Source organism: Ammospiza caudacuta, chromosome 5 (assembly GCF_027887145.1).
Source record: "Ammospiza caudacuta isolate bAmmCau1 chromosome 5, bAmmCau1.pri, whole genome shotgun sequence".
In the NCBI taxonomy this organism is placed as follows: Eukaryota; Metazoa; Chordata; class Aves; order Passeriformes; family Passerellidae; genus Ammospiza; species Ammospiza caudacuta.
This window is the reverse complement of record NC_080597.1, coordinates 14,060,491-14,086,177: the sequence shown is the minus strand read 5'-3', so window position 1 is coordinate 14,086,177 and position 25,687 is coordinate 14,060,491. Positions and strand designations below refer to the sequence as shown.

The 25,687-nt window shown below is 36.8% G+C and overlaps 1 protein-coding gene across 7 annotated transcripts in view; it reads right to left on the bottom strand.

Annotated features, from left to right (window-relative positions):
- The window catches only part of KDM7A (lysine demethylase 7A), a 79,792-nt gene that overhangs the window by 44,257 nt on the left and 9,848 nt on the right, over positions 1-25,687 (bottom strand). For 6 of the 7 annotated variants that reach the window (XR_009274811.1, XR_009274812.1, XR_009274813.1 and 3 more), the window contains exons 2-6: positions 9,939-10,024; positions 3,891-4,008; positions 2,885-3,045; positions 1,097-1,238; positions 651-837 (exon numbers count right to left, since the gene is read on the bottom strand). Coding sequence is in view for 3 of the 7 variants with exons in the window: in XM_058806139.1 (XP_058662122.1) it covers positions 651-837; positions 1,097-1,238; positions 2,885-3,045; positions 3,891-4,008; positions 9,939-10,024 (694 nt within the window). In the remaining 4 variants the exon portion in view is untranslated. Of the gene's footprint in view, positions 1-650; positions 838-1,096; positions 1,239-2,884; positions 3,046-3,627; positions 3,787-3,890; positions 4,009-9,938; positions 10,025-25,687 lie in introns of those variants that run through there. The other variant, XM_058806140.1, reaches the window with a different exon arrangement.

The following is a 25,687-nucleotide window of genomic DNA, read 5'->3' as shown; positions in this document are numbered from 1 at the left end:
GTCTTGTGATTTAAAGGAAGCAAACAAACCAATCAGAACTTTTCACGGGAATACAAAAATATCCAGATTTTATAAACAATTCATGGATATGTCCACACCTACCAAAGGAGATAATGAATGGATGAAACCACTTTGCCTCTTCTATGATGTACACATGGTCAGATTTTTGACAATAAAAAAATTGAGATTTTCATTCAATTATTTTTTCCTACTAAAACCTTACTGTATCACCCACAAGTCTACTGAAGTGATCAGTCAACCAATTACAGTCTACAAGTCATGCTAAAATAAAAGCATAAAAATGCAACACCAGAGATTAGTAATTCACTTTCAACCTCCTCCCTTAGCATTGCAAGCCCAAGGTTTCATGCAGGTGATAATGCTACAACAGAAGGCTGCACACCGAGTAACTTTTGTTTCACATAGTCAAAGGCATCCAGGGAGTGGCTGGGCCCTGGAACAGCTCCCCAGCAGAGTGGGCACAGCACCAAGCCTGAGAGAGCTCAGGAAGCGTTTGGACAATGCTCTCAGGCACATGGGGTGACTCTTGGGCTGTCCTGAGCAGGGCCAGGAGTTGGACTTGATGATCCCCATGGACTCCTTCCAACTCAGCATATTCTGTGACTCTGTAAATCAAGCAGCATTCATACCCAGAGAACGTGGTACCAAACTGATGTTCCTCCAAAATCAATATGAAAATCTGTATAGCTGTCCTGGACACCCATTAAGCAATACTTCTGAACAAAAGGCTTAGGGAAGACAGAATCATCTGGCCAATAATTTTCCACCCACGAAAGCTTTCTGGCAATGTCTGGTACTTCCACTAATTCAGACATCCTTTTAAAACACAAACAAACAAAAAAGAACTGTTAATATAAGCAGGAGTAAGCACACCTCTTTTTAAATGACAGCTTCCTACAAAGACATTACTTATGAACTAATAAATATGTTTTATACCCACATTACATGACAGTGGCTGTCTACATAAAATACACCTCCTCCTGTCTTTCCCACTACAGGCATTATATTCCTACACATACTGTTCAGCTTAGTGAAAACCACTTCCTACAGTCAAGGAATTGAAGTCAATACTCACTTTGTGTCCGAGAACTCCAGGCTGATCACATTCAATACTTTGGGTCGGTCAGGATTTGTGAAGTATTTAATGTAATTATGGAGCTTCATTTTACTGTCTGCTTGTCTTGCTACATCTATGACATCTATCACTTTGTCACCACCTGTGAAAAACAGGATGACCTTCTTAAGGCTATCACAGATAAAAGACATTTCAGGAATTTAAGAGAAAATTAGCTTTTTTCCAGTCTTCATCAAAACATTTCTGCAGAAAAACTCTACTACTATCATTATTCTCTTGGAAGAGAGACAGATCAGTATAAACCAACTTTTTATTAGGTTTAACTTTAATTACTATAATCAGCCGAGGACAGAACTGAAAACACTCTAAAAATAAATCCTCTTTCCTGTGGTTAACCAAAAAGAAAGAGTAGTATAGAATGGCTGCATCTGTTAAAAAAAATTAGGTTTATGGCTGAAATTGCAAAGAGCAGCATGGACAAAGTTATCAAGGCAGATCTCTTCCTCACTTTTCCAATCAAGCACCACCAACCCCCCACCTTCCTTACATACAGGCACAACTTGCAAGCACACAGTACTTTCACTGAATAATTATCATGGGTGTGTTTCATTTCTGATAACAACAGAGAGGGGGTCACAGACCATGTGTTCTGAAGTGATACACTTAGAGAACTAGACAGGCCAAGAGAAAGGACTAACAGCAATTGGTTTATGTCCTTTTAGTTACACAATGGCCAAGTTTGACACTTGATTTTGGAATGTTGGAAACATGCCTAGATGTAGATTATAAACACATTCACTTTAAAAATGTAGGTTTGTATCATCTTGATAAATTCCAGCTGAAATAGTACTTATTCAGTTTTCTTATTTTTAATTTCAATAATATGAAGGTATATCTGTGACATTCCAATTTTTCCCCTGAGCTGGAAAACTTGGCAGGTCAGGATGAGACAGTCAAGTTTCTATGTGAATCCAAAGAGGCAGTAATCCAGAAAAAAAGATTCAGAAATATCACCATAATAATTACTCTTTAAGGCAGAACAGACATTTCTATTTATCCTCACAATGGTGACAACACTGCATATTCTGGTGCCTTTGTAAAATATTGATGGACAGAAAACCTACTTTCAGCACACATCATTAGATCAGGTGATGGTGAGAACACACTCAGAATCTCAGCTATACCATGTGTTACAGGAAATGTCCTGCTGCACTTGCCTCAGCCTCTGTCTGCACACTTACATCAGGCTGGCACAATTACACATTGGTGAGAGATCTGATAAGAAAGAAGTGGCCCTTGGGAAGCCTCTCCTGGCAAAGGATGCCAAGGTAAGAAAATTTCAGGAAGATTTAACTCAGAAAGGCCAATATATTGAGTCCAAAACATTAAGTTTTGTCATAGCCTAACCAATGATTAAATTTATTAATCCTAAGAGTGAATCCTGATTCAATTCTCATTATCCTTGGATTACATGTAGCAGAAAAAACCTTCAGCATTCCACATATAGCTTGCCCTGAAATTAACAGGTTTGAAAGTTGAGACATAAGGCTGTAGTCTTATCACACATCTACCAAACAGACACACACACAAAAAAAAAAGGAGGGGGAAGAAAAAACCACTCCAAACCACAGCGCTGATTTTACACTCTCCTAGTCTTGAACTTAGAATAAATATTTAGCACTCTGGAAGCTCTTATAATCATTTAGTATTTAATCATTTAGTATTAGAAGAATTTATTTTAATTTACAGACAGGACCATTTTAGTAAGTACTCCAGAGTGACTCTTACCCACGTAGTGTTCCACATCTAAAACGGAGAAAGTTGGTGGAGGAAGTCTGAGTCCCAGACCATCTAATTTAGGAACCATAATGGGAACATCAAACCCATGTTTCTCCAGATATCTTTGTGTTAACTGGCTTCCATGCATTTTCAAAATTACTTCATCAGCACTGGTGGAAAGAAAAGATGGAGTATTAGCAAGAAAAGCATCCTCCAAGCACTACTGAAATAAAAAAAGTCTCAGTTTGGGGGAGGACAGACAGGCATGGCTACATCTGAATCAAAAAGAACCACACATTTTACTAAGCATTTAACTAATAGAGCAAGGAAACAACCTCAACAAGCAAAGAAATTTTTGCTGTAACACATCATCTGGAAACTCGCAGTCTTTCTGTATGACCAAAGAGAGTAACTTAAAAGGATGGGGAAAAGGAATTCTCATATAAGGCATTAAAGTACATTCTGCTAACAACAACCACCAGCTGCTCTAAAGAATTGTAAGTCATTATGTTTCAGTGAGATAGCCAACCAAACTCAGGATTAAAGTATAATCATGTTTCTCCACTTTCTTCTAAAGCATGCAAGGATAGGTAGACTCTACCAGTTCACATGAATGTTCTATGAAACTGAAAACTAAAGGAATAGACGGGCAATATTCTTACATTAAGAGCACCAACACACCCAGCAAACAAAACCAAAACAAACAAACAAAAAAAAAACCAACAAAAAAAAAAAAACACCACCAAACCAACCCCAAAACTCAAAACCTCTCAGACCACCCTGCAGCAGTCCCAACAGATAGCCCATCCCAGTGCAAAACTGAACAGCTACTGCATGACAAGGCAAATGTATCCATCTGAAACAGGGATGCACTGGGAAGAATTCTGAAGAAGGAGGAAGTCATCCTCAACCTTCACAATATGAAGCAGAGAAATGTTAGTCACTTCCTTTAAGACATACTCAGATGACATTTCACTGTGTTTTCCCACCAGAGTACGTAAGGAAAGTTCTGTACCTTGGGAAAGAGCGAGCCCGCAGCTGTTTAACAAAGGTCCGTGTTCCAGCCTGCACTGGTTTGGAGCCATCATCTGGCTCTGTGTAGTCATGTCTGTGCCAGTTTCTCCTCTTCTTCACTACAAGTTTCAGAAGGATTAAACATGGAATTAGTTAAGTCAGATGGCTCAGATTAGCAGTCATCCCATCGGTGACACAGACATGCCTCAATCACATTAAAAAAAATAAGGTTTATTAGTCACAGTAATCAGGTGACATTCTACCTATTTCCAACAAATGACATCTGCAAGACACCAGTAACTCTGTACTTTTATGCTCCTTCTACGTGAGAATCTCAGTGCACACTATACATAAATTAAGACTCCATATCCAGTCCAACACAAGTAAACTGGTGCAGCCTGAAAGCTGTACAAATCCAAAAAGACAGCTATAAAACGAACAATCGAACTTTAATTTCTTAAAGCTCAGACATTTTTTTTAAATAAACAAAAGAATCACAGCTCTTGAAAAGCCAAAGACTTCATTTTACATATTCACACAAGGTTACAAGACTTAATCCCACTGTGCTATTACATCCCATAAACACAGCCATATCCAGTCTGATAATATTACTGCTATTCACTACCATTTCTACTGCTTATGTTACAGTTACAGTTTTGTGTGCAAACTGTTTTGGGCAGGTGTGACCTTGACAATATATGTAACAAAAGCACTGTACTCCAAAACATACAACTTCTTAACAGTTTGAAGTTTTAATGCACTGCTGCAGCATAGTAATAAAAAATAAAGAATAAATGAAGTTCTATTACAATTTCGGGAATCTGGAACTGAGAATTCAATAGTAGCAAAATTACATTCCTAACTGCTCCTTATACTTAAAGGACAAGGAAATTGAAACACTAGACATTCTCATAAAAACTTGTTGTGATGATCTCCCTATGACAAATGACAGACACCCAAATGAAAAAAAGCATATATAGAAAAAGTGTATGTACTTTTACAGAATCACAGAATGGTTTGGGGTGGAAGGGACATTAAAGATGATCTAGTTACAACATTGTGGCATGAACAAGGACACCTTCCACTATCCCAGATTGCTCAAGGCTCCATCCAACCTGGCCTTGAACACTTCCAAGATAAGACATCCACCACTTCTCTGGGCAACCTGTGCCAGTGTTTTACCAATCTCACAGTAAAGAATATCTTCTTTAATCTAAATCTACTCTCTTTCAGCTTAAAGCCATCACCCATTGTCCTATCACTAAAGATCTCAGTAAAAATTCATCTTATTTCTTACAAGCCCCCTTTACATATTGGAAAGTTGTTCTGTAAAACTTAGTAAGCTGTATACAGCCTCCCCATTTGAATTTTTTGACCTTGAGTGAAGGAGAGGACAAAGTGACTTATGATATTGTGGTTAACTCAACTGCCTCTCTTCCAATTTTCATAATTTCATAACAAATCATTTCATAATGGTTATTTCATTGATTTGGCTTCCTCAACCACTCATTTTTCATCTCCGTTTATAAAGAGCACAAGCCTTGAACGGAAGCCCTTGGTTGTATCATCTGTTTGTTAGTAAACTGCTCTTTGGAGCACTTCCCCCCTGTACAAATAAACCTCTATTTCTCATCCTCAAACTCTCAACAGGCTGAGAAGCCCTATTAAATCATCAAGAGGTGTCTCTGCAAAAGGAACCACCATCTCACCATTTGGGAATCAACCTCCAAGAGTGCTGAACTTCCTACCTTTATCACTTACTGTACTAAGGAACACACTATGGGTCCCATAATTTTAAGGCTGCATTTCAGTTTTTCCTAAAAAAGCCAAACTCTGCTCCCCAGCTAGACAGCTGCTACTGGAAGACTGCCCCAAGAAGATTTACTGACACCAGATCTGTCATTTAACCACTAATGTTAAACAGAAATTCAGTTACATATGCTCAGGAAATTCAGAAGAGGACAAAGCCAAGGTTATTTGTCAACACAAATAATGTTTTACAGTTGTCTGCCAAACAGCCTGAAATACAACATCCAGCAAAACCACTGCATTAATACAAATTTTAACGTCATGGCAGAGCTCATTCTAAAATTCACTAAGTCATGATGCACTCAAAATGTAAAAAGCACTAGCAATACTGAAAACATAGCTCACTATAATAGGAAGCTGAGGATGTATCAGAAAGAGGAAAATACTTTCTAAAAAAAAAAAAAAAAAACACCAACTTGCTGCTTCTCCAGATAAAACAGTTGTTTATACAGGAATAATGGACATTTATAGTCATTACACATAAGAGGGAATAATTCCTATTGGTGTGCTGTTTCCCACAGACATGACAACATGGATCCTTTAGATGACTTTTAAGAGAATAAACTGACATTTATAGATCTTTGCTAAACTCAAAACCAGTGCTGCTTAATGAGCCAACTATCCAAATACTTCATAAATAATGAAGACAGGTTTATTAAGTTTTCAAAGCTATTTTCTCAGTCATAAATAATAATGCAAGAAATTAGTGGCTAATACTAATTTTCAACAGAGTAGTTTCCCATAAATTCACTGCTGTTACAACAGCTCATTAAAATTGTAAGATGATACAGCTGCTTAAGAGATTTTATAGCACAGACACACTTTTTAAAGTCTGTCTTTGCAACACTTACAAATCAGAAAATATAATCATTCATTTGCTTGTACTTGGCAATGTACATCATCCTTTCATAAGAGAACACTGAAGAAGAGGAAACAGTAATGAAAACTTTCTCTGTTTACCTATCCCTTCATTTTAGAGTTTTTTAACCCCTTAAGACATTACAGAAACAACTGCAAAATAAAAACATTTTAAATGAATGGATCCTAATGCTCAAATTAAGGAAGGAACCAGTGTTCACCCTTGGTGCTTATAAAAATTGAGGTAAAACCCACTGTGACAACACTGAGAACTGCACAAGACAGTTGCAGGGAGGGTGAGGAACAGAAAAGTGTGCTGGAAGTTTTCATGAAAATTAAGTGGAAAGATTACTTTTTCTTTTCTTTTTAATTATATCCCTCCTACACTCAAAACAATGGGCCAATAACTCTACTTAGGCAAACACTCCTCCCTGCCTTCTCCCACTACTGGACTGTTTCCCACAGACATCACCATCTGCTAGACTTCAAATGGAGACCATCAAGAGGTATACACATGTAAAATGAGCCCCCAGGTCCTGGAAGGGGTACTGGAGATTCCCAGAGGCCAAAAAGGCAAGAGAAATGTTGGCACTGGAAGGTTTTAAGGAGCAGGCAGTAAATCACAGCACACTCTGCTAAGGCCTGGTCCAGCATCTCAGTCTCAGCTCAGACCAAGCACAGGCATTAATATCACAAACAAAAAGACATTGGTTGGAGGGTATGACAGAATTGAGAAGGCAAAACCAGATAAAGAAAGTGATGTCCTGACAGCTACAGTCTTATTAACATTTACTGAACATTGTGCTTTCTCAAAGCTCTGGACACCACAAGATGGTGACACAGCTGACTCAGCATTCATACAAATAGAGCATTCTTAGACTTGAGAATCACTGAGAAAACTTTGAAACTAACAAAATTACTATGGATACTCTAAGTCAAATAATCTAAAAAAAAACCACCACATATTACTATTTTTTAAAATTTTTTCTCTTTTTAAGTTACTTATGATTTTAGGATTTATTATTTAGCATTTTGTACACATGGCTGCTTGCTAAAGGTCTTGTAAAACTGTTCTTTCAAATCATGATCAGGATTTTTTCTTAAATACATGGAAAAATTGATTTTTTAACTTCATTTTTCCATCTAACTATGCAGTGGCTTTCTTTTCATTACTGGAACTTTTACACAATTCATTTTGTAGGATACTGAAAGTAACCACCTATTTCTACTGTAAGGTATGTGTTTCTTGTATATTTTAAATAAATTTTTTGCACCACCTCATTTGATTACATATTCTGTTGAAACCACAGATATACTTGCCCTCTTCAACAGTTGAATTTTTGTCTCTTAAAACTCTTTGGCAAAGTGATTTTAGAATATGAAGCTGTAAATTAAAATGCCTTTTTTTTTAGATAATAATTTCATATGAATGAAGTACTCTGGAATATTTCTGCATTACCTGAACTCATGAGACATTCATTATCAGTCTCTTTAAAATCTGAAGGAAGTAGGCCCAAACCACAAACTACCATAGATTTGATTTTGACAGCTGAGAACAATTAATGAAATTCAATGTGAAGACATATTTAATTGTATCACCTCTGTCTGGGTTGGTAACTGACATGTCTGAAGTTTCTACTAAATCTAGATGATCTACACACTTGAGGCAATATGAAATAACAAGGATAATTTTTACCACAGCTTCTTGTCTTTTTGAAAAGACTTCCAAAACAAAAATCCCTCTTATCTCACTGTCTAATTGCTGCAGGTGAGACAGCACTTACATTACAGAAAAGATTATTTACAGGCATCAGGGTAAAGCAGACTAGTTCTCACTGATAAAGAAAAGAAAAGAAGTTTCAAATTTACTAGTTTATTATTTTGAAAAGTCTGATATTATCTCTTGTCTACTCCTCTTCCTAGTCCCTCTATTCCACAGGAAAAAAAATAAGAGAGACAGAAGTTAAGGGAAAAAATGGCTGTTTTTTGTATTCTGATTTATAAGACAAACATGCAGATTTTGAACTGAAAATGACCACTGGAATACTAAAAACTACAAGCACATAAACCAGCATTTACTTTACTTTTTAGCTAACAGACCATGAACTCATATATTACAGAAAATGCATATCATGCAACATGTATTAATTATATCAGCTATTGATGCTTAATCACTTTGTTCATACTCCACAAGACTATCACTGAGGGTGGTCTTAAACTTATTACTAAATGTAAAGTAAATTTAGATTTGGAAATATTTTTTAAGTCAGTATAAACTATAAAACATTATGTGGTGTCTTCAAGGGGAAAACAAAACAAAACCAAAAAAACAACTAAAAAATTTCCAAATAAACAAAAAAACAAATTAACAACAAAAAAAAACCGAAACAAAACCACAACAAACAACAAAACCAACAAACAAACCTGCATTAGGAAACACAAATGACCATGGCTCAGTGCTTGGACAGTGATAACACATTGCTTATAAATACTTTTCAGGTCTGAACACAGAAATTTAATTCATGGTTGGAAAAGTAATTTTTTTTAAATATATTTTTTACAACCCTGTTTCCATTTGAGAAGGGGGGACATGAAGGAAAATCTAGAAGAGTTGGATAAAGCAGTATCCTTTCAGTAGTTAGCAAAAGAAAATCTGTTCCATTTTGCCACTGCAGATCTCTATAGCAAAAAAGAGATGTCTCTTGTTACTCTGTTTCAGACTTTTCTGGCAACTCATTTTGACCCTGGTGGAACCTTGTTCATAAATCAGAAACCTGAGATTTGCAACTGTGTAACTTTTAGGGACATAAATGGGGGGAAACAATAAAATCAAAAACAAACAAAAAAGCACAAACAAACACCATTCACAGGATGTTCATATTCTGCTGTCACTGTTGAAAAGCTGTGTTTGACTATTGCAGCATATAACCTACAACCATCAAGAAAGGAAAGACACCTAACTTGTACATTTTTTCAAAGTTGGCTTCCTAGGTATATTTATCAGAACTTGGATAATTAAAGTATAGGACCTTTGAAACCATCTTTTGTATTTTCCTTTTTTTTAATTACGATTCTCAAATTTTCATTTTCTCACTTTCTGCCAAGTCCAGATTGTTTTCTACTTACCCTGTGCACTTTGATTTCTCCAATCTATAGCTGTGCCTTATATTATACTCTATCTGCATCTCCACATCAGGGAATATTTCAAGATGGTTTGTTTGTTTTGCAGGTTTTTAATCAGCTCAGAGTTAGCCATGCAGAACCAGTGCCTTCTAAATAACCAAACTCATCTTGACTATTCTTCTGAACAGTCCTTTGCAGGTGTATATGGGAAGAAAACAATCTGAAGGTGTAAGAGGAAATTTGAATAACCCATACTTACTTAGAGAAGGTCCATGGAGAATTGCACAGTTGGGACAATGGTATAGATCAATGTCAACAGCATGGTGCTCCTCTACCCCAACGCAGCTGGAATAATATTTTTTACATGTTAATGAGAATGCACACAGGGTTTACTTTTCAAGCTAAAAAATAATTAAATCTTGGGTTTTTATTAAAATGTGCTTACTCTACAAAATTATAATGAGATGCCAGATTATCTCCACTACTGGGCTGCCACATAAATTTTGAGTAACAATTTATCACTGAACACAGAATGCCATTTAAAAAATCATAAACATGAAACAAGAATCAAATTCCTTTAGAAATGAGCAAATCCACAATATATACACCATTACCCCCAAAACCCTTGATCCTAATTACAGGAAACAGTTTTTACAAAACCATTCAAGCAATTTTCCTCACAGAAGCTATGAGTTAAAAAAAAACAAAAAGCAACTGAGGTTTATGCGCTGTTAAATTATAGAAGATATAATGGATATTTTCCTTGTCTTTTTTTCTTTCTGCAAAAATCATGTAACTGACTCCTAGCTCCTAAGACAAATTAATGAAGAATACTTTAATGTTATTCTTGAAATCTTTACAATAGAACTGGATTCAAACTACACAAGTGACCACATAAATAACTTAGAAGAACTGGTTTTGGTTTAAAATAGCAGCAAGTATTTTAAAGAGTGCTTGAGAGATGTAATGTTTTCTCAGTGCATATTTTTTCCAGATAAAACAGTGAAAATGTGATTAAAAGCAAAATTTTTACAAGTCATGACAAAGCATTTACTCTGCTGATACCTAAACAAAACAATGTTAAAGTCAATTAAGTACATTTTGTTAGAAGCTGAAACACTAGCGGTTAATTGGAGAACATGTGCTTTTGCACAAAGTTCTTAAGAAAAAAAAAAAAAAAAAAAAAAAACAAGTAATCCCTGCTTGCTGGTCTGAATCCTGGCAGAGTTCTTCGTTCTGTGAAAAGTTCACTGACACTTACAAACTGCTGACTTTACAGTTAATACAGAAAAACAGTACAACCCTGAACATTTCCACCAAAATGAGGTATGTACACTCAATGCACTCTAGCAACACAAGAACTGGAACAGTGCCCCAGTCACGTAACCCACTCCATATCAACTGTAATGAGTGCTTATACACTGAAGCTTTGAAATGATCCAGCTACACAAAGTCTTTTCCTCAGCAGCCCTGTGCCAAAATGCTGACACGCTCCAGCAAGTGTCAGTACATGCTGCCAAAACAACACAAGAAACAGTCTAGCACTGGAAGCACAATGAGCAAATCCAATCTGAAACTGAAGAGAATCTCCCATGTAACCATCAATGGGAAGTGCATTCCAAGTTCCCCCTAAACATTCAGCTGGTTCTACTTCCCCATTCCCTACATACCACATGAAATCCAGAAATTATTTTGCTTTTTTTATATGCATACTATATTAAAATCTAAACACAAAACTCAGCTGCCATAGTTCATCACAATTCTTGCAATATTTAGCATCTGCTATAAGACCACAGCTACAAGAACCATTGTTACATGAAAATCCAGCTGACATATAAACAAAAAGGAAGGCAGAAGCAGTCTTTAAAAATGCATGTCCCATTTCCTTCTGCTTGTGTTCTCTCTCTTTTTATAGAATAGATGAATGACTCATAATCCTATGCATTATAAGAAAATTGTTTTAAAATGTACATTCTAAAAGCCCCAAATCAGAAGGCTGGTTTTATACATCTTTAGGAATCTCATTATTTTAGCTAAATTTCTAATTTTTGAACAGCTAAAGATATTTATGTTGAACTGTATCTTGATCAAGTTTGCACTTCATTTATTCCCTTCCTTTTTTCTTGGTGTTTATCTGATACATTCATCATCATTCCAATCAGATTATCTTGCTAACCACAAGAAATTTGCATAAAAATATAGCAAAAAATAGCTTTGACAATTATTTGTCCTATTCTGTTTAAGAATCTTAATTCTATTGTCTCTTATCAAATGTTACAGATAACAGAATCTCTGCTTTATTTTCAGGCTTCGTACTAACGACTAACTCCATAACCTTTCATGAAGGCACATGGGATTTTGTGTACAGAGACTGGAATGGTATTATAATGTCTGGAATAGCCATTCAATAAGGGAAGCAAACATTTCCAGTCTATTTATCCTGTAAACCCAGCACTGGAAACACAAAACACTAACTGGAGATCGTGGAAGCGAATCCAGCCGCAGATGCCTGACTGAAGCAAAGGGCAAGCGAGGTGCCAGCACCTGCAGGAACAAGCACTGCCAGGGATGCCACAGAGCACATCAATCACACACAGCACCATTACAAGTCACTTCCCCGTGTCCCTTTCTCCAACACACACAGATGAATCTGACATTAATCACTCTGGCTACTAGCAAGCAATCAATTACTGTGGCAAATGCAACTTCAGACCTCACGCATCAAAACAAGGTCACCAAGAGGTAGCAGAGAGCCTGGAAAACATTAACATACTCAAACACTGCAACTCCCAATCTACTGATGTTCTCCTGTATGAAATATTATTACCCTTCACCTTGCAATCAACCCAATCCATTTGGGTTGAAATGTCTTGCGTATATATTACCTAGCTTCTGAATTGCTCATCTCCTACAGGGAGGTCACAGACTAATCCTCAGGAACACTGGAAAGCTTACAGTGTTAAACAATAAAATACAATAATGCTAATTAAAAAGAAAAAACAAAACAGCCATACAAGACTGTTCAAAAATACACCTTTTATTCTGTTCATGAAGGTGAAAAGGTTAACCAGGCCCAATTTCACTTGCAATGCTCTAGAAGGAATAGCAAGGTAGAAAAAAGTTAGTTAAAAATACATTCCATTACATCAGCCTCCGACTGGTGAGACATTCCATACCTCCCATGGTATCTAGCATCAAGGGAAGGTCAACAAGAGGTAGCAGAAGATCTCAGAAAGTGGAAAGTTTTTTCACACACAAGAACATGCCCATCCCTCGCATCTGAAGAAATCCCCTGCCACTGTAAGTCTGAGGGACCCATTCTCCCAACTTAAGTCTCTCTAGAAGGTGCATGTGCATGCTTTTGACTTAGTCTCAGCTTTCCATTTGATCATTACATTTGTACCTATGTAAAAGCAGCCAGTATAAATCAAAAACAATCAGAAGATGACTCCAACATCTGACAAGTACCAGTAGAGCCGTGCTTTTCAATAAAGGGTAAATAAGGCTTCTTCCACAGTGCAGGGGGAAGTCCAGCAGAGGCTGTTCTCTTCTTCAGTATTGTTATTAATTTAGACTTTAGGAGGTAGGTACTGATAATTCAGAATGACAGATTAAACAACCATTTCACAATTATGCTGGAATGTCTTGTACAAGGAGTTTGCACAAGTCCAGGACAGTTACAGGAACTTTCATCCCTGGAGACTGCATGGCTGTACATTGTGAGCCACCCAAGGCACCTGGCACATCTCCCCTACAGCAGCACAGTGTGAATAAATATTGGATCTGTGTCAGTCACCACACAGGCTGCTGCACCTTCTGCATCTAATACCTGCTTGCTCTCAAGCCAGCCTGGCTTTTCTCTTCCCGGCTTCGGATATTATCAAGCACAACCAAATCATTTTTAGAGATTGCTTAACTACCTTCACTAGTATGACTGAAAGAATCCTGATTTAAGAAAAAATCCAAAGCACTTTTGATCAAAAGCATTATTGTCAGTGTTCTTAAGGGTATATGACTACTTTAAAAACTAATTTATTAAAGCAAATAGTGTATGCACCCTATCATTATACAAAACTCCCAGTGTAAAAGGGAATGCTTACATAAAAAAGCACTCAAGAAATGAGCAAAGTGTGGATGCCCATTTTCCTAGTTTAATTCCTAGATGAAACCAGGGAGCTATTCCTACTAGGAATATTCCAAGATTTCCTGTATATGAGGCATACTGAGAATAAAATCTTGAAAACAGAGATGCAAGCAATTCTCAATGATCTAATAAAAAGACAGCAGAAAACAGATGAATCACCTTCTACAGAAAAAGAGCTAACTTGCCAAGAAGCTGGGTTGTAGATGGGACATCATCCTCTTAGATACCCCTCTTGTGTTCCCTCCCCCTACTGATTCAATTCCATAAGGTCCTTTTCCACCTTCCATGTGCAAAACAATTGAATAGGCTCACCTTCCTAGATGCACTTGGACTTTTTAGGAAGTCTCCCACAACAGCTTCCACTCCTCTCCACACCAGCACCACATTTTGCACCTACTAAGCTTCACCTAGCAGATGAGGAAACAGGGCAGGCCATCACAGCATGTCCAATATTACTTCAATGGATATTGTTGGATAGACATTATTTTACAATTAGATGTTGATTTAAAGCTGAAAACTAGCAATTTTTTTAAAGTTTTTTACTTATTGGGACACATGAAGTTCAGGCCCCAAGATCTCTTGGTTTTCCACTGTCTAACCTGAACAATCTGACTTTTTTGTGGTCACTGTGCAGCAAAAATGCAGGTTAGAGCTCTTTGCCAGTATGTTTAGTCAAGCACAAACCCTTGCATCTTCTCCAAGCAAAAAAATTACTAAAAATTACATTCTGCAAAATCGCCTTATATCCTCCATGAATAAACACTGAGGACAACCTTCTCCTTTCTGTACCATCCTTTGTCTTTCTGAGCAAGAACTCAGCACATCCTTGTCCACCCTTGCATCAGCACCCACAACCTTTCCCTGATGTGCCTCAGTGAGCACTCCAGGCTTTATCTATAAAAGGAAGGAAAAAGCACAGGTCTTGACATCCAGTAGGGAAAAAAAAAAAAAAAAGAAAAGAACAAAAAAGAAGAGTGGAAAAATACTAGGGGTATTAAAGCATGCTCCTGTTACCAAGAACACAGGGCTATAGACAATTACTACAGGTATAGGGATGTTTCCTATTATCTGCCAGAGCAGATGGCCAAAATCCTTTTTCTATTTCCAGTCATCCACAGAGCAGCCAAGATACAGAGATACAGATTCTCTGCTGGGTCTTAACAGTGATGAGGACAGGACCAAGGCAATGCTGGAGGTAGCAAAGATTCATTAGTAACAGGACAGCCTCAATTGTCCCAAAACCAAAGTCACTACCACAGGGTACAGTTTCTCACTGCATTAAAGTGAACATAGTTGGTGCTGCTGAAAACAGGCCCCACCATCGGCTTCCATTGTTTCTCTCACCAGATCTAAACCATCAGGCAGCCACATGACAAGTCAGTTCAATAAGCTGATCTAAAAAGAAAAAAATGCCACTCAACTCACTTTTTCAGATAGGTTTTAGAAACCTTGACAGTAAAATTCCATAAATAAAAAATAAAATTATGCACATTTCACTTATGTGCAGTTACTTAACAAATATACAACAATGTTATTTTCAAGAAGACATATGAAAGAAAATATTGTTACTTCTCTCTTCTTTCTCTTTGTAAAAATGATTTTTCAACAACAAGGAGATGACTGTTTAGCCATCTTATGCTGTTAATGTGCCTTTTACTATCAAGCCTTAATACTGAATTTCAAATCACCCAGGAGGAGAGCTATTTCTGTTAATATACTGAGCATTATAGCAAACTTTGCATTTTACCTGTAACAAGGTCTGCACTTGCTACTTTCAGTCCTAATCTGTTTGAGCACAACAAACCAAAAAAACCTATTGTAATTATTGCCAAAATTAGTTAGCGAGCTTGCAAGTTATGCAAACATTAGCTTCTCCTACTCCATTCCAAGAATGCAAATAAAAATATAGGGTAGGAAGTCTGTCTGGCAGATTTTAAGTTAAATGACTAACCAGAATTCCTTAAGTCTATGCTTTCCAAGTAGGAAAAGGATGCCAAGGCAGTATTTACAGGTTAAAACAATGGAAGTACTAAAGATGTCACTGCCACAACCAGCCACATCTGCCACTTGTTAGGGGACAATATTAAAATGCTTAATTAGGAAGAGAAAGACGAAGTCAGTGTGACAATACTATGGACAGACTCCATACCATCCCATAGCACAAGAACGGATGAAAAAATGAAGTTTATTTGAAGAAGAGTTCAAAACCTAAAATAAATGTTGTGAGCTTTTAAAACCTGGACCTTAGGCTAGATAGAGTTCCCCTCCAGCCCCACTCTTCAAAATGCATGCAGTTACACCAAAGAAAACAAAACAGACCAAAAGAAGCCACAAAGCAACATGGCGTTTTTCTCAAATATCTCTCCATCTTACATGATAAGCATGGTAAAAGCTTTAGAGCTTTAGAAATACAATAAACTTACAAGGATTTACTTCAGAAATGAAGCACTTTTTGAAAATTAAAAAATTCTATACACTAGATACTGAATTACTACTTTAAATTACAAAAAAAAAAAAACTCACATAAAAATATTTGAGGTTTTGCTTTTTCCATATTCACTTTGCAAAACAAAATTCCTTTTAAAAGGGAGCAACTGATATCAGACACAACACAAAGAACATGTAAAACTGCACTTCAAAATTGTTTATAAAATAGCAGTTATTCTGTTTTTCTTTCTGTAGAAAACTTCCCCTAAGTTAGTCATTTTCTCAGAGGAAAAAAAACAAACAAAAAAACCAAAAACACCAACAAAAACAAAACAAACAGCCCACAATGTTTTAAGATATGTATTGAATAAGTGCATATTGGCCCAATAGCTTACCTAGTTTTTCTGCACATTCACTCACACACATTCCACCAAGTTCTTAACTACAGAAAAATTACATGTAAGGCCAACTCTCAAAATACCTAAAAATATACTAACTTAGTAAATATTGCATCATCCTTCAACACAGATAATAATCCCAAGAAAAATAATGCTGCACGCCATAATATACAAAAACCTCTGACTGCTCAGACACATCTGTTCTGATACTTCCCAAGTCCTAAGAGGCCTTGGTCTACTTATGATTAAACATCAAATTGCACATTAAAAATGTTAATGTTCATTACATAGGTTTAGACTTCCCTAATGTAATTCAACCCTATTGCTTTTAAATTATGTAATATTTATCTGAAATGAAGTATTGGAGTAACACAAACATGCAGACAGGTGTATGATCTATTTTGAATTCCAAAGGACCTTCCAAAGGTTCAGACTTCCTGCACCTTCTGAAATAAAACTTAAAGTCTGATAGTGATGCTAGTGCTGTCCTTTCAGAATACACTTTTAATGGCAATACTCTTGCACATTTTTCTGTTGAGAAAGAAAATCAGTATACATAATTCATTCTCAAGAAACAGTGCTTTTCACTCCCTCAAAGCCCAGAGGTTAAAATAAATAAAATCAGTATGTGATACGTTGTCAACGAAAGCTTAATTCTAAAGAATAGACTCTGAAATGTAGAAACTTAATAAGAAAATTATGGTCAATAGAACAAAGCTATCGAGTTACATAATGAAATAGATTCTGTTACAAATACAACAAACCTTCTACCTGTACTGAGAAAGTAGCCACATAATCTACATACTCATCGTGTTACCTGAAATGTCAGGGAAAAACAGTGACGTACATTATTTGTAAACTGACTCCTCCATTCCACAATTCCAGTCCAGTCTGAAAACAAACTGGTATGGTTTTGAAACTCAACATTTTTTTTCCAAGATCTGTTTTTAAGTTCAATTTAATGAAATTGCTAGAATGAAGGTAAGAGAGTTATTACTTTTAGAAAATACTTTGACAACAGAATATTTGGCATAATCAACATGTTCTTATTTCTAAGCATTGGTGAAAAGATTGTGTGGAAAGCTGATTTTCCAGACAAGCACTTCATGTAACAATTAGGAATTTAAGCAAAAAGAAGTCATAGGACTGTTCAAACTGAAGTCAATTACATGCTCAGAAAATCCAGTTTTATGTGCAAAAATATACACTGAGGTCAAACAAGATTTTCACTAAAATGTATGACTTCTAGGAAGAGATACACAGTCCAAATTAATCCATAATGGCAGCCATCATCATGTATTTTGTGCAGCACCTTTATGAGAAGTTACTTTTCCTAATGACAATTTCCTCATAGAGCCAAGTTAACATTACTGAAGTACTTTTGATGTACTCCTACTGTTTAGTATCGTCTATTCAGCATACAGCAAATTCTTCATCCTTCCTATGCCAAATGAATTTTTTACTTATTCTTCCCAACCAGACTGCTTGCATCAAGCTGCTTTAAAACAGTATTTACAATTAATTCTGTTCAGATTCTTTTAAAAACACTGCTTTACAGAAATGAAGGTCTGAAGGAACCTGAATCTTCTAGTGTAGATTTTGGCAAAATAAGCTGCCTCAAGACAATCAAAGAAATAACACTTAAGAAAACTACAGCAGACCTCAAAACTAAACAACTTGTCAGAGAGCAGAGAAAAAAAAAGAGACATTTTAAAAGCAGCTCTGATAGCTGAAGGCCTTATTTCAATGTGGAACTATTGAGAGAAACAAAGATGATACCAGCCAGTGAATCAGGACACAAGATTCATTTGAAAGTAAGAAAAAATATACATTCATCTGACATGAAGAAATTCTTTTCGGCACTATAAAGCCAGTAGTGTATGTAACCCTACACATACGAAGCAAAGCACACTGCTCAAGAATTCAGCAAGACTCTGTACAGCAGTTCAGACTCCTCTGTCTCCATTCATTTTCCCAGCATGGCCAGACTGACACACCAAAGAGAAGAAGGAACAATAGTCCAATCTGACTTCAAGCACTGTGTCTTAGTGAAGTTGCAACTGCATGAAGCCTGTTGAAATAAATGAGAACTATCCTGTCCTTCCCACAACTGATGCAGGAAAAAGGATTAACATTGGATTTCAATTAATTCTAGGAACACAGGAGTCCCAATTTATCTGACCACAGCCAGCATGAATTTCAGTTCTGGTTACAATGCACAGTCTGTAAAAGCAGTATTAGGTACTATGGGCCCTAAACACACAGAAAAAAAAAATATTAGTCATTTGGTTTAGAGAGAGAGGGCTTTGAAAGGGAGAAACAAAAAGAGAAAATAACTGCTTCTGTATACACTAATGACAAAGGCTTTCTAGGCCATTAAAGATGTTCTTCAATGATATACTTTTATCTCCTCCTCAAGAGTTCAAGTCAACAGTTCACCTCTTCCCCACTAAGATAAAAGAGAGCCTAGTAAACCACCCTGACACATAACTACATCTTATTTAGGTAATTTCTTTATTTCAATTCCCAGACAGGGTTATTCTAGCTGTGCTTAATAAAAAAAAAAAAATCCTGAACTTACAATAAACAAAAATAAGGTACTTTAAAATAATACTTTCAAATCAAACACTCTTGTCTGAATTCTATAAAACAAAAAACCAACCACACTACAAAATCTTCAACCGTTTAAAGCAGCCTCCATATCCATCTTGAAACAGAGCACCACCTATCCATCTTATCATCCACTGAGCACCTCTGTGTGGCTGCATTCTACCAAGGCACAAACTACTACCCAAACCTGCTGCCATTATTCCCCAGTAGAAGCAAGGAAGAAATATCCTAAACTCTACACAGATAACAAAAGGGTGGAAAAAGGAAATTGGTATACAAGTTAATTAAATGTTCACTCAGGAACAAAGCAACCATGGCAACTTCAACACAGCACATTAAAGCTTCTTATTACATGTCCCTGGTTATTAATTACATGTGTAAATAAAGAAATATATATATATATATATATATATATATATACACACGGAATCACCATCTCTTGGTGTTCAAAAAACATGTGGATGTGGTGCCTGGGGACATGGATTAGTGGGGAACATGACAGTGGTAGTTTAATGGTTAGACTCAAATGATCTTACAAGGTCTTTTCTGACCTTAACAATTCAATGATATACAGTCTACACTCATTTGCCTGCCTCAACTTTTAGATTCTCAGGTTTTTGTCCTAATCTTCTTCAGTTCCAACTTGTGCACAGACTCCTGTCAATTCTCATTAGCCACCTCAAAGAAATACTGCATATTAAATGGTTTTAAGATCTATTTGCACCCCAAGCAAGTCTTTTGGCCTAATAAACAGGAATTTCAGTTCCATTTCCAGTGCAGTTTCCTATCAGGTAAAGCAAGGGCTTTTACATACAGAAGAGACATATTAGTTACTTGTCTCAAAGAGAGAGGGTATTGGAAGGGAAAGAAAAGACAGAAATTGACAGAATTATAAAAACACACCCTGTGAAGAGAAACTGAGGTTCAATCCAAAATGACAAACAAATGACATGATGTAGCTTGCAATGAATCAATGGCTTGCAGCTGCTGTAACAGAGCAGGTCACCCACTCCCTTCCAAGCAAGCACTCCCACTCCACTTCCCTGCAATGGCCCTGACACCTGCCTGGCTACAAGGCAACCTGTTTTATTCACTACTCTGACAGAAACTAACCTAGCCAGTCTTTTGCCTGTTTATCAAGTCATAGTTGGGCAACTGTGAGAGGCAATCCATGAGAGAGGGACGAGGACTATGTAACCTGGAGAGGAAGGTATGGGAAGCAGGACTGCTGCTTCAGTGGAAGCCACTAGTTCTGGCCAAGCCTACTGTTGGGACTTCATTATTCACTAAGACTCAGAACTACTGTGGCCTAACAGATACACTGCCAATAATTTACTAATAAGACTGCAGGGAACTTCCCTGCCTACACCTGAAGAGCCTCCTCAACTTTATCCATACACCTGCACAACATCAAGAGAGGCATTACTGAGTCCAAGAGACACATACACCAGCACTAGATGTCATATGTAACCAAGGTTTTTTAGCACAGCATTAAGATGGTCTTAGTCTGGCTTCTTTTAGGCATCCTTCTCTGATGAAGTGTCTAATCAGTTCCTTGAGATCAGTTACCTGTAGCTCCAGCAGTAGCTAAGGAAAGTACCCAGCAGGTGTATGACATTATGCCACTACCAATATATTACTCGCCTACAAACACTCTTTCCAATAATGCACTGAAGTACAACAGGAACTATAAAACAAGTAATCCAAAAAGTTTGGAAGCTACATTTCTACACCACATCAAACAAAGTTTTCTGTAAAGCAGGAGAGGATCAAAAGGACAAACCTTCAGCTAAATTCCCACCTTCTAGTTTGAGAGACACATAAAGACCACCACTCTGAAGTGGGAAGATACCTGTGTTTTTTAGAGACTGGTCAAAACAAAATCTCACTAATGGTTCTTGCATACTCACTGACTTGCATACTCTCAGCAGTTTCTAAATTCCATAATTACCTACATCAAAGCCTCACAAAAAACCCATTTATTATATCATTTTTATGTAACAAGTGTCTCTAATATTAGTTCAACCACCTCTTTCAGGCAATCTGCACCCTAAGCATTTTTTAATCCATTTGGGAATTTTTTGCCATGTCTTCAGCAGCTCCATCTCCTTCTCAACAGCTAGAAGTGTCAAATGTTCCTCACCTACAAAGAGCACGGACTGCAGACTCTTACAGAGAGAGTACAAGCTGGTTATTCCGGTTGTCTAATAAAGATGAGTTGTTTAGAAAGATCATGTTGCCTAATAAAGATGAGCTGTTTAAAAAGATTGTGAAGCCTATCAAGTACTATCAGCACTGTTATTTTATGCAATACACAGTCTGCAAAGCTTATGACATCCTGAGTAACACTGTCAGTAGACGCCATCAGATCTGTCTTGTTCTCAAGTATCTCAAGTGATAAAAAAAGATTTGGAGGTGAACAACAACAAACCCACAATGACTTCCTGGCCTGAGGGGATTGATTAGGACACTTATGGTTGTTTTTACATTGTGCCAGCCACTTCAATTGAAAACCAGTGTCAGGAATTATTTGAAAATAGGACTTTTTGCTAACAAATAGGATGCACATTCTTCTGTCTCCCACATTCTAGCCCCAGCAAACAGTATTACCACAACCTTAAAACTCCATTGCTGCAAATCCCTTACTCCTGAGTTACTGTGTGTCTGTTTGTTTGCTTTACAGCCTGCAGCAACAGCAAACTTGGCTTCAGCCTGCTTTACACACCTTTAAATTGGCTCCTTACACCAAAAACACTTTACCACCTAACTGGGTTAAAAAAATTCTTAACCAGATTGGCTTTAAAGACCTCCTGGAGCTGTCTACTAAGTAACTTAACACTCACAGTAGCATTCAGAGCCTCTACAGCTGTACCTGAAATAAAGCTTCCTGTGCCTTCAAAATTCAATTAATTAAACAGTTTTCCTTTAAGAAAAAAAAAATTAAAAATAAAAATCAAGAACATTTTTCAACTCACCTTCTTCTGAACTGAGTAATTCTTCCTCCAGCCTGCAATATTTTTCAGACATTGCTAGGGACTTTTAGCAAACTTTTTATTAAGCTGAATAATTTCTGCATCTTCTAATCACAACACAAAAATTTACACGATGGCTCCTATAGCTTTGAAATACCTTACTTGTATAAGGCAAATAGATTTGCAGTCAAGAGCAAATAGAGACAGATGCTTCATTTCTGAGGAAATCTGAGAGCAAACTGGCTCATCTCTAGCTCACCATGCTCGTTTCAAAAGCAGATGGAGTATCTGATTACATTAACTTCTATTTAAGCTATGATACAAGCAAACTGTTTCAGATACACAGATAATGAGTCTAAATATCAGATGTTACACTGGCTGGCTGGCATAGCAGTAAGTAGAAAAAGCTCCTTCAATCAACTAGATAATGCCTGTAATTTAGAGATCTTTATTGGATTCTCAGCTGCTTATAGAGGTCCAAAGGGGCATGCTGGTCAAAACTGCAACCATGCAGTCTATAACATATCAAGAAGTTACTTTTACACATTATTCTAGCTACAGAAATCTAACTGTTCAATCCTCTTCAGATGGAATTAATGAAGCACAGTAATTTCCAGACCATGTGGAAACTTCAAATAGTGAAGAACAAAGCTAAAAAGAGTTTGGGGGTTGAGTTACATCAGCACTGAATTCTATCTGCATCCATTATTTTTATTCTGGATATAATTGGACATACTGATTTTAATCTAAAATTCTTATGAGTTCAGATCCAGGTTACCAAAACCATTTTTACTCTATCATATACTACTTAAGAGTAATCTGAATTATTTGCAAAAGCACAAATCCACATGTTTTAATCTAAATTTGACATACACACATTTAGAGGTAACCTTGACTTCACAATCTGTGCTACTCAGCTCCAGTGCTTTTATATGGGGAAAAAGAAGATGATTTTATCCATATATCAGTGTATGTGTAGTGTGCATATATGTATCTCTTAAAATACCTTTTCTTCATAGTGAGCAAAATTCCCATGACTCCAACAGGAATGTTCAAAGAAATGCACAAGAAAAATATGAAGCATGAAGCAGAGGGCCTATTGCCAAAGGTCCCCTGGAGATGAATACTGATTTACCATTCCAGTAAAAATTACAGGAGACATTATGATTCACTGATTGTTAAAAACACAAAATTAATTCTTTGGGAGAAAATTTCTTACCAATATGTGTAAATATCAATGTGTGAAAATAGCCCTGATGGAAGGGCAAAAATAACAGACAGGACAAATGCCAATGGCCACAGATGAAAGCATATGAAATCCATCTAAACAGCAGGGGAAAAAAAGAAATTACAAGAACACAGAAGAAATCATTCATCCATGTATGGCTATTAGGGCAACATCCAGTTAAAATGCTGGTCCCTAAAGCCTACCTAAACTCAGAAGAAAGCTAACCTCAGAAGTACCTACACTCAGCTAGCACCTCACCACTCACCCAAAAATCCCATTGTGCCCACTCTGTGCTCCCACCCAGCCTGTGCCACACTCCCTGGTCTCTAAGCCAAGCTGACAAAGTGCTGGGCACTAAAAAGTTGTTTCGAAGGGAGAAGTTACTTTGTTTTTCCAACCAAGATGTGCTTATTCAGGTTATTAGAGTTCAAGCACACACAGATCTCAGGGGAATGTTCACCTCAAGCTCACTTGTTATGTAAAGATACTCTTTATCTCCCCCACTTAGGACCTCTTACTCTCCAGCAAAGTATCCAAGAATTTTGGGCCCTGAACAGAATGTAACATGACCCCAGCACAAGGGTCTGGTTAAAACCCTCAGACACTGACAAGATTATCTTAAGTTCTGGTCCCTGCTCCTGACATCAGTGAATAAGTGGATAAAGTGAGCATGAATTGCAGCACAACCTCTTCCAAGTTTGAACACATACTAGTACTTCTTTTAGTCTTCAGATTTAATCTGAAGGAAGCACTGCCTACAGAAATATAGCAGTCTATCCCCTGGACTACAAATGCACCTGTTTTCCTTTTAAAAAACGCAGAACTGTCCATTTCTCTAAACATTTCAGGAACTGGCAAGGACTTAAAACTTGCCAAAGACATGCTGCATACCTGCCAGGCTTTTTGGAGTATAAGTAACACTTAACAGGTGTTGCTTTTCTGGCTTCAAAGTGATAATGATAATAATGATAATGATGATGTTTTGCTTTTCTTTACAACCTCCACTAACATAATGTGAAAGTGCCAAAGAGGTTCTTTGATAATTAGCAAAAAGTAGTAAATACTTGACAGAAGAATAATCTCTTACAAGAAGTGTTTCCTAGATAAAGATTTAGAGGTCAATGAGCTCTAAAGAGCCTTTAATGAGTTTGACATATTGCTGAATGTGAACTACTAAGCTATTTTCTTACAATTCAATTACAGAAGAAAAGTTTATTTATCAGTTTGTTTATATTGCATTAGCACCAGCTATGAAACTAACTAAAAATAGAATTAAATAAAAATTTAAAAAATTAAATAAACAAATTGTTCCCCAACCTTACAATATAATGTGTAGTACATCAATTTAAATACACCCAGTCTTTAAAAAGACATCTTTAAAAAGACATATTTTCTCCTTTAGCGATTCAAGACATAGAGTTACGTAAGACAACCTCAAACTATGTATTTATCTTCAGAAAATGCAGTAATTAAAACTGGACTAGCTGCAGCTGATTTAGGTTAGATTTGAATCTATGTAGATCATCACTCCTTATGTTCTGCACACCATAAAGTAGTTTCCATCCAGTCAAAAACTCAACCATGCATTTGTATCAGCAAGTTTCACCAAACCCACTGGCTGCTTTAGAACCTGGATCTTCCTCACATCACTTCAGAGTGACTGGTCACTGCAGCAGACACTTTAGCACAGAGGCTTTTTTCAGTCACAAATTAATGTACAAATTTAAAACTTCACACTTTTGCAGTACAAGTCAATATTCTCCACATATTCTTTGCTTTGATAAGTTTTCTTTACATTGTCTTTCTTTCTCCTCATCTCTCCATCCAGCTTTTCACCTACAAGACTCCTTTATACAAGGCTGCTTACCCCCTCTGTAGATACCCCATGTGAATAGAAAAATCTTCTGATCTCAGTTCCAATTTTTCAGACACCTGAAAGCCGTAAGTTCCATTCAATTATTTTGTGTCTGGTACAGTTTTGAAAAGGAAGTATCTACTTTACTCCCATCCTCTTGGCACATAGTCAGTATGTTTCCAACAATGGTAATTCAGAGATTTACAGTTTTTCTTCTAAACACATGGCAAGCATATTAAAGGACAGAGCACATTTCCTAACAAAAACTTGTTCCAAAATATTGTGCACAAGCTTCATAGAAAGCTGATGGGTTTCTCATGGGCTCAGAGCAATGCATATGCTCACACTAGAAAGATGCTCATCCAGCTTCCTCA